Source organism: Triticum dicoccoides, chromosome 7A, assembly GCF_002162155.2.
Source record: "Triticum dicoccoides isolate Atlit2015 ecotype Zavitan chromosome 7A, WEW_v2.0, whole genome shotgun sequence".
Classification (NCBI taxonomy): Eukaryota; Viridiplantae; Streptophyta; class Magnoliopsida; order Poales; family Poaceae; genus Triticum; species Triticum dicoccoides.
The window spans coordinates 233,690,154-233,700,244 of NC_041392.1; the positions used below are offsets into that span (position 1 = coordinate 233,690,154).

The 10,091-nt window shown below is 44.2% G+C and overlaps 1 protein-coding gene across 2 annotated transcripts; it reads left to right on the forward strand.

Annotated features, from left to right (window-relative positions):
* On the forward strand, positions 1-3,275 carry LOC119328784 (ETHYLENE INSENSITIVE 3-like 3 protein). 2 transcript variants are annotated; one of them, XM_037601767.1, is made up of 3 exons: positions 1-29; positions 587-2,526; positions 2,939-3,275. In XM_037601767.1, the coding sequence occupies exon 2, from the start codon at positions 677-679 to the stop codon at positions 2,519-2,521; it is 1,845 nt and encodes a 614-aa protein (XP_037457664.1). In that variant the 5' UTR covers positions 1-29; positions 587-676; the 3' UTR covers positions 2,522-2,526; positions 2,939-3,275. The 2 variants fall into 2 exon arrangements, with proteins under 2 accessions (XP_037457664.1, XP_037457665.1); XM_037601768.1 differs by having other exon boundaries at positions 587-2,522.
* Positions 3,276-10,091: the final 6,816 nt, after the last annotated feature.

Consider the following 10,091-nt stretch of genomic DNA (forward strand, 5'->3'; position numbering starts at 1 on the left):
CGCCGCGTCGGCGACCGTTTCTCGACGAGGTAGGGACCGGCGCCGCGCTTGTCTTTTTTTTTCCGATGGATTTTTGGTGGGATTGGTCTCTGTCGCTTCCGTCCGCCGGCGGTAGATAGTTGTTGCGCCTGAATCCGTTCGCTGATCCGGGTTTTCTAGGGTTTGCCCGGGTTTCAGATTGCCGCGCCTTCTGCTGTCGTCGGATCATCGGCGTCTCTGTATTGATTGGTGGGGCTGGAAGTTCGGAACGGAGGCCCCTCACATAGATTGATCCTGTTGTTCTCATGTTTCTAATCTTAGGTCTTCTCTATTGGCTTTGATAATGTAGTGATGACTTGCGCACGGGGAGAAGGGCCGTCTTGGTTCCTTACAAATTTTCTCTATAATTGCTGAAATCTTGTAGTAACATGCTAGGTGATCAGGTCAGAAGAAAAGCACCGTTAAAACCATAGAATTGGGATAAGTCGCTTTGTCAGTTCTGTCAGATATTGCTCACTCGCACTGTACGGTTACAATTCTGAGGTTGTTCTTTTCCAGTTGACTAGCATTGCATTTTCAGATATTGAGCACAACAGAAATTTTGCAGGTTGCAGATATTACTTCGATTGATGGTGCAAAGAAAATAAGTGCAGCAACTTGAGTAGGGTGATGTTATTGAGTCTAGTAAGCACTAGAGATGATGGATAATCTAGCTATTGTCGCGAAGGAGCTTGGTGATGTGTCGGATTTTGAGGTTGATGGCATCCCAAACCTCTCTGAGAATGATGTCAGTGACGAAGAGATCGAGGCTGAGGAGCTGGCCCGGCGGATGTGGAAAGATAAGGTCAGGCTCAAGAGGATCAAGGAGAAGCAGCAGAGGCTTGCTTTGGAGCAGGCCGAACTGGAGAAGTCTAAACCAAAGAAGCTGTCTGATCTAGCCCTTCGCAAGAAGATGGCAAGAGCCCAGGATGGGATTTTGAAGTACATGCTCAAGTTGATGGAAGTATGCAATGCACAGGGTTTTGTTTATGGGATCATTCCTGATAAAGGGAAGCCTGTCAGTGGAGCATCAGACAACATTAGAGCTTGGTGGAAGGAGAAGGTTAAGTTTGATAAGAATGGGCCAGCAGCAATTGCAAAATATGAGGTTGAGAACTCTCTGTTGGTTAATGCTAAGAGCAGTGGAACCATGAATCAATATAGCTTGATGGATCTCCAAGATGGTACTCTGGGCTCATTGCTTTCTGCATTGATGCAGCACTGCAGCCCTCAGCAGCGCAAGTACCCACTGGATAAGGGTATTCCACCCCCGTGGTGGCCCTCAGGGAGTGAGGAGTGGTGGATTGCTTTAGGCCTTCCAAAGGGTAAAACACCTCCATACAGAAAACCTCACGATCTTAAGAAGGTTTGGAAGGTTGGTGTGCTGATGGGTGTGATCAAACACTTGGCTCCCAATTTTGATAAGATAAGATATCATGTACGGAAGTCAAAGTGCTTGCAGGACAAAATGACTGCAAAAGAGAGCTTGATTTGGCTGGTTGTTTTGCAAAGAGAGGAGTATGTTCACAGTATTGGCAACGGTGTATCAGATACTCATCTTGTTGACCTAGGGGACAAAAATGAGTGTTCATACAGCAGCTGTGATGAGTATGATGTCGATTGTATGGAGGAGCCTCCTCAGTCTACAATATCCAAAGACGATGTGGGAGTTCATCAACCAGCTGTGCACATCAGAGAAGAGAATGGCTCAAGTAGTGGGAACAAAAAACATCATGATAAACGCTCTACTCAAAGGCTTCCTAGTACTAAGGAAACTAAAAGACCACCAAAGCGAAGAAGACATACCGGACAGTGTTCTGTGGATGGGTCTGAGGTTGAAGGAACACAAAGGAATGATAATAATGCAGAGGTTTTGAGCAACTCCATTCCGGATATGAAGAGCAATCAGATGGAGGTGGTCTGTGTCGCTAACCCGTTGACAAGCTTCAATCCTGCCGGTACAAATGGAGGATCTTTACAACATCAAGGAGATGTTCAAGGGAACTTTGTACCCCCTGGTGTTGTGGTTAATAATTACAGCCAGGCTGCAAATATTGCTTCTTCAAGCATTTATATGGTCGACCAGCCATTAGCTTCTGAAAGTAATGATTACACAAACTCCTGGCCTGGAAATACTTTTCAACCAGACGTTGGTCTTGGATCTATCGGCTTTAGCTCTTCTTCACATGATTACCAGTCTTCTGCTGCAAAACACTCAGTGCCACTATCAGTGGATAACCATGTGCCTGCCATGGGAACAGGAGCTTTGAACAGTTCTTACAGTCATCATATGGCAGGTAGTGGGAATTCAACCTCTGTTGCTGGTGACACGCAACCGATCATGAGTGATGCTTTTTATATTGACCCTGATGATAAGTTTATGGGCAGTTCTTTTGATGGACTGCCTTTTGATTTCATCGGTATTAATAGTCCAATTCCTGACCTTGATGAACTCGATGAACTGCTGGATGACAATGATTTGATGCAATATCTGGGAACGTAATGTAGGTAATCCCTGATCTTTCCTAGCTCATTGTTTTCTCAGTTCTTTGGATACTTGGATGTACCTTTTCTTAATACAGTTGCAATATACCCCCTTTGTTCCAAAATAAGTGCCGTGGTTTTAACCACGACATTTTTTTTTTGGGACGGAGGGAGTATGTAATAGTGCTTGCTTCAACTCTCTTTGTGGGCAATTATATCTAGTTAGAATCCATATAGTCATACATGCGAGAGGTGAGGTTGGTTAGAGCCAAATTATCTACCGTAGTTAAAATCTATCCATACATGTGAGGAGTGAGGTCGGTTGCAAGAATTACTCCTGCTGTTATTTTCCAGTGTCTTACATGTCTATGCATGTCTTGTTCTCAGTTGTGATTTCAGCTCTCTTTGTAACGGGTGCTTATTCTGTTGATTGCAGCCACCGGTAGTTGATCGCTGAGAAAAAGGGGTATTTGCGGCCTGCAAAGAGGAGTTCCATGACATGCTGATGTGGTGCTAATCCCGCTACAGTAGAGAATGATGTATTGTGTCTCTTTTTCGTAATTTGTAGAGTGCCCCTTTGACATGTGGTGGACATGATTAGCCTGTAAAAACTTGGTAGAATCTTGCGCAGCTAGCTGGAGAAACTTCGCGTCTGATGAAGAGAACTGAGATTTCTGTTTTTTCTTTGTGCCTAAGATGAATCGTGATGCATGCCTGGTTGTCATGCCCTCTTGGACGTCGTCCTGAATGTTTTTTCTGTCTGTCCTGAATTTTGCTGCTGGCTCACACCTGCATGGCTGTACTTCTTGCTTGCCGCAGAGTTTCCTGCTTTTTTTCTGCAGGGAGAGAGCTTTAGCTGAAGGAATGCGGCTGGGCTCTTGCCGCATCGTGACTTTCAGTTCTGGCTGGGCCTCGTCTCTCAATGTCATACCCCGTACTGTGGCAACACTATGATCGACGGCATTCATAATTCTGGGTCGTGATTAATGACCATGACCAATATTTTAGGCTCTTCTTTTTTCTGCAAAAGTTCAAATTTCTTCTTACGGTCAGGTCGACCAGATGGGAGGTCCGCAAAGCACTCAACTGCTGCCCTTGCTCCCGTCGCTCATGTAGCGTGCATCACTCTCGTTGATTTGGCGGGACTGAGGGACACCCCGCCGCCGCAGTCCAGTGGCTTCCTCCAGCGGCGGCGAGGAGTTGTCTTGGCGAGGTGATTTTCGCCTGGCGGCTTAGTTGCCACCGGAGTCGCTTGGGGCGACCCGGGAAATTCGTTCTCCAACAAGAAGCTATTTGTTCTGAAAGTGATATGTAGAGGGCGGGCCCTGAATTGTTGTAGGTGGTATTATGGTGTGAGTGATATGTAGCAACAAGGCTGGGCACATCATTAAGCTCAATCCCCGCAACAAAAACTTCAGCGATGAGTATGCCCTTACAGGTGGCATTGGCCCATTTCACTCATCTGGAGCACCTTCATTTTAGGTGGAGTGATTTTGATGGAGCAAGTACCCGAGGTCATAGGATCGCTAAAGAACCCGAGGCATCTTTGGCAGGGGAATCCCCCTCACCCCGGAAACTTAACGAAGCTGAATTACCTTAATAATGCCTTGCCAAATGACATATTTAGTTCCAGTAGCTCTGCTGAGAATTTCCTTGGGCTTTCATCATTGGCGCACACAGAAAAATAACAAATGAAAATGGCAAAATTGGCAATATTTTGCTAATGCTCTAATGGAATGTGATAATTGCAGGCATCAGATCCGCAAAGATCTAACAGATGCCATTGTCCAATGTTTGGAACCACAGTAAGCCATGAAAATCACGAAAAAGGACAACAGAAATTGTAGTGTATCATCAGAGAACAACCAAGCCACGCACGAGAACAAGAGACACCTTACATGGCCCTTCGATAAGGGTCCTCCACTTAGCACAAGGAAATACACCGATAGAACGCACAAGGAAATAAAGGACATGGAACACACAGTCTGAATTTCATAAAAAAAATCAGCCCGAGCATTCAGCACACACTTGATCACGTTAATTTTTGATAGCCGGAGAAGGATGACAATGATTAGAAACATGGGCATTCAGAGTTTCATGTGATGGGAGGACGATCATCATTAAGGTTCAACAGGGTATGATGGCACTGTTTATAATACAAAATAAGAGCATGATAGTCTGTTTGAACTACATTGTAACAATTCATCACAAGAAAGAAAAGTATCATGACAAGATGCCATGCCACTTTTGCCACCCCCTTGCTACACTCAGCAAATAGATAGTTCTTCGTCATCAATACCATCAGGATCAGGGTAGCAGTGGTGGTATATGCCATCATCCTCCACACCATGCACCCAATCTACGTTTTCACAACGTATGATGAGCAGTATAAGATGTGCCTGATTCATAAAACTTCTCAAATTCATTGTGCCCGAAGAAACTCTCCACGGCTGGATGAGCAATTCGGTTTCCTTCAAACTCGCAGTAAATGCAACGGACTTGTTCTGCCGTACATACAAAAAAGCACATATTGTTTCATATCAGAACATACTTCATTAAGCTGGATCACAACTAATTTGTACTCCCTCTGTTCCTAAATATTTTTATTTTTAGAGATTTCAAATGGACTACCACATACGAATGTATATAGACATATTTCAGAGTGAGATTCACTCATTTTGCTCCGTATGTAGTCACTTGTTGAAATCTCTAGAAAGACAAATATTAGGAACAAAGGGGGTAGTACTTATCAAAGATCAATGGGATCTAAGCAACCAAGTGCCATGTTACTAAAACAGCAGAAGGGAAAGCACAATAAATTGAACTTGCATCATATATAACTAAAGGGGCAACAACATGCAATAAGTCTATATTTTATATTATTCCACAAAATGTAATACTAGCAAGGTTCTAGTAGTGTTATAACTAACAACATTCCAATTTATAGAAACCATTTTCTATTATAAACTACAATTCAGTTCTTTGCGCATAACAATTTCATGACTCGCGGTAGAAGTAACATGGCCCAACCCATCATAATTGCTCACCAAGCATTAGTATACTTCCATTAGTAGGAGCTACCAAAAAGAACATTTTTTGGTCTGCAGTGAAGACTTTATATTGTTTGAAGGCCCGCTAAACCGCTAAATCATGGCATTTGACACTATGTAAATAAACATCTTAAAGAAAAGAATACAAATCCATCATGGTTGGTCGTTATTTAAAACAGTGATCTGGTGTTTTATCGAAGTGCAACAGCAAAAGATATACCAAAGTGAGCAGTGTCCACAAAATGTTTCAAATCAAGATATTCCATTATCCTAGTAATGTGAACAGATCTCCAGTAAACGCTACAGTAAACAATGTATAGATTTAATGCAAATTCTTTATAAGATACAAAGATTAGGTGAAACAATTGCAACTGCATGTACAGTGATGACATTACAGTGAGCTATGGATCAAAACCATGGATACTAGAGCACACATGTACTGTTAGGATGGTATTTAGATGATTGTGGGCGATCAAAAACAGTCCGAGCATTCAGCGTACACTCGATCACATTAATTTCCATAGCTTGTGACCAGAGAAGGATGACAATTATGACAAACATGGGCATTTAGAGTTTCATGTGATTAGAGGACAACGACCACCATCTTTAAGGTTCAACAGTGTATGATGACCTTGTTTAAGTATAAAAAAATAAGAGGATGATAGTCTGTTTGGACTACATTGTAACAATCATCACAAGAAAGAAAAGTATCATGACAAGATGCCATGCCACTTTTGCCACCCCGCTTTCTACACTCAGCAAATAGATAGTTCTTCATCACCAATATCATCAGGATCAGGGTAGCAGTGGTGGTATATGCCATCATCCTCCACACCATGCACCCAATCTATGTCAATTTCATGATCTTCGATGAGCTTATCGTTGGTATAAGATGTGCCCGATTCATAAAACTTCTCAAATTCATTGCGCCCGAAGAAACTCTCCACGGCTGGATGAAAACAATTCTGTTTCCTTCATACTCACAGTAAATGCAACGGACCTGTTCTACCGTACATACAAAAAAGCACATGAGAACATACTTCATTAAGCTGAATCACAACTAATTTGGACTTATCAAAGATCACTGGGATCTAAGCAACTAAGTGCTATGTTACTAAAAAAAAGCAGAAAGCAAAGCACAATGAACTGAACTTGCATCATAACAAAAGGGGCAACATGCAAATTTAGGTAAACAATGGCTACTGCATGTACAGTGATGGCATTGCATTGAGCTATTGATCTAATTAAACATGAAAAGTACCCACCATGTAGCAGCTGAACTCTTCATTTAAGCATAAAGAAGGCATTGACTAGAGCACACAAGTACTGTTTATAGGCGACAAAACAATGCAGATTACGAAATTGAAAAAGGAAATAGCTCAATCCACTTGATAGAAAATATCGAAACAGAAATTGCAAGGTCAAGGCTAGAGCATACCAGCTTCTGGTTTCTGCGGAATCACAGGGACACACCAACATGTATCAGCACCATGTTTTCCACATTCAGCAAAGAAGAGCGTTGGAGGATCATATGGGCGGGCTTTGCAAATTGCCAGGAAGTTGATATGGGTGTGATAATATTTTCCAAAAGTCCATGGGTTGTACTCCCATAGCGCAACTTCCTTTGTAATGGAGGTTGCTAAGTCTGCTCACCGGCCGCGTACGCAACGTGCAGGTGTGCAATGGGCGATAGGCCCAGACCCCTGCGCGCTTAGGATTTAGGCCGGCGTGCTGACCTCTCTGTTGTGCCTAGGTGAGGCTGCAACGTGTTGATCTTCCGAGGTCGGGCATGACCCAGGAAAGTGTGTCCGGCCAAAGAGGATCGAGCGTGTTGGGAAATGTGGCGCACCCCTGCAGGGAAGTTGATCTATTCGAATAGCCGTGTCCCTCGGTAAAAGGACGACCCGGAGTTGTACCTTGACCTTATGACAATTAGAACCGGATACTTAATAAAATACACCCTTCCAAGTGCCAGATAGAACCCGGTGATCGCTCTCTCACAGGGCGACGATGGGAGGATCCCCGGGTAGGATTATGCTATGCGATGATACTTGGTGAACTCACCATCTACTCTCTTTTATATGCTTCAAGATGGAGACTGCCAGAAGCGTAGTCTTCGACAAGACTAGCTATCCCCCTCTTATTCCGGCATTCTGCAGTTCAGTCCACATATACTACCCCCTTTCATTGATACCAATGCATATGTAGTGTAGCTCCTTGCTTGCGAGTACTTTGGATGAGTACTCACGGTTGCTTTGCTCCCCCTTTTCCCCCTTTCTATATCCGATTGTTGTGACCAGACGTTGGAGTCCAGGAGCCAGACGCCACTTTTGATGACGACTACTACTACTCGAGAGGTGCCTACTACTACGTGCAGGCCGCTGACGATGACCAGGAGTAGTTTAGAGGATCCCAGGCAGGAGGCATGCGCCTCTTTCGATCTGTATCCCAGTTTGTGCTAGCCTTCTTAAGGCAAACTTGTTTAACTTATGCCTGTACTCAGATATTGTTGCTTCCGCTGACTCGTCTATGATCGAGCTCTTGTATTCAAGCCCTCGAGGCCCCTGACTTGTAATATGATGCTTGTATGACTTATTTTATTTGTAGAGTTGTGTTGTGTTATCTTCCAGTGAGTCCCTGATCTTGATCGTACACATTTGCGTGTATGATTAGGGTACGATTGAATCTGGGGCGTCACAACTGAAGGAAATATGCCCTAGAGGCAATAATAATGTTATTATTTTATTTCCTTATATCATGATAAATGTTTATTATTCATGCTAGAATTGCATTATCCAGAAACATAATACTTGTGTGAATACATAGACAAACCAAACGTCACTAGTATGCCTCTACTTGACTAGCTCATTAATCAAAGATGGTTATGTTTCCTAACAATAGACATGTGTTGTCATTTGATTAACGGGATCACATTATTAGGAGAATGATGTGATTGACACGACCCATTCCATTAGCTTAGCACCCGATCGTTTAGTATGTTGCTATTGCTTTCTTCATGACTTATACATGTTCCTATGACTATGAGATTATGCAACTCCCGTTTGCCGGAGGAACACTTTGTGTTCTACCAAACGTCACAACGTAACTGGGTGATTATAAAGGAGCTCTACAGGTGTCTCCAAAGGTAAATGTTGGGTTGGCGTATTTCGAGATTAGGATTTGTCACTCCGATTGTCGGAGAGGTATCTCTAGGCCCTCTCGGTAATGCACATCACATAAGCCTTGCAAGCATTGCAACTAATGAGTTAGTTGCGAGATGATGTATTACGAAACGAGTAAAGAGACTTGCCGGTAACGAGATTGAACTAGGTATTGAGATACTGACGATCGAATCTCGGGCAAGTAACATACCGATGACAAAGGGAACAATGTATGTTGTTATGCGGTCTGACTGATAAAGATCTTCGTAGAATATGTAGGAGCCAATATGAGCATCCAGCTTCCGCTATTGGTTATTGACCGGAGACGTGTCTCGGTCATGTCTACATTGTTCTTGAACCCGTAGGGTCCGCACGCTTAAGGTTTCGATGACAGTTATATTATGAGTTTATGAGTTTTGATGTACCGAAGTTAGTTCGGAGTCTCGGATGTGATCACAGACATAACGAGGAGTCTCGAAATGGTCGAGACATAAAGATTGATATACTGGAAGGCTATATTCGGACACCGAAAGTGTTCCGGGTGATTTCGGAGAAAACCGGAGAGCCGGAGGGTTACCGGAACCCTACCGGGAGAAGTAATGGGCCATATGGGCCTTAGTGGAGAGAGAGAAGGGCAGCCAGGGTGGGCCGCGTGCCTCCTCCCCCTGGTCCGAATTGGACTAGGAGAGGGGGGCGGCGCCCCCCTTTCCTTCTCCCTCCCCACTTCCTTCCCCCTCCTAGTAGGAGTCCTACTCCTACTAGGAGGAGGACTCCTCCTGGCGCGCCAATCGGGGCCGGCCGGCCTCCTCCCCTTGCTCCTTTATATACGGGGCAAGGGGCACCCCTAGACACATAAGTTGATCCACGTGATCATATTCTTAGCTGTGTGCGGTGCCCCCTTCCACGATAATCCTCGATAATATTGTAGCGGTGCTTAGGCGAAGCCCTGCGACGGTAGTACATCAAGATCGTCACCACGCCGTCGTGCTGACGGAACTCTTCCCTGACACTTTGCTGGATTGGAGTCCGGGGATCGTCATCGAGCTGAACGTGTGCTAAAACTCGGAGGTGCCATAGTTTCGGTGCTTGATCGGTCGGGCCGTGAAGACGTACGACTACATCAACCGCGTTGTGCTAACGCTTCCGCTGTCGGTCTACAAGGGTACATAGATCACACTCTCCCCTCTCGTTGCTATGCATCACCATGATCTTGCGTATGCGTAGGAATTTTTTTGAAATTACTACGTTCCCCAACAGTGGCATCCGAGCCTAGGTTTTATGTGTTGATGTTATATGCACGAGTAGAACACAAGTGAGTTGTGGGCGATATAAGTCATACTGCTTACCAGCATGTCATACTTTGGTTCGGCGGTATTGT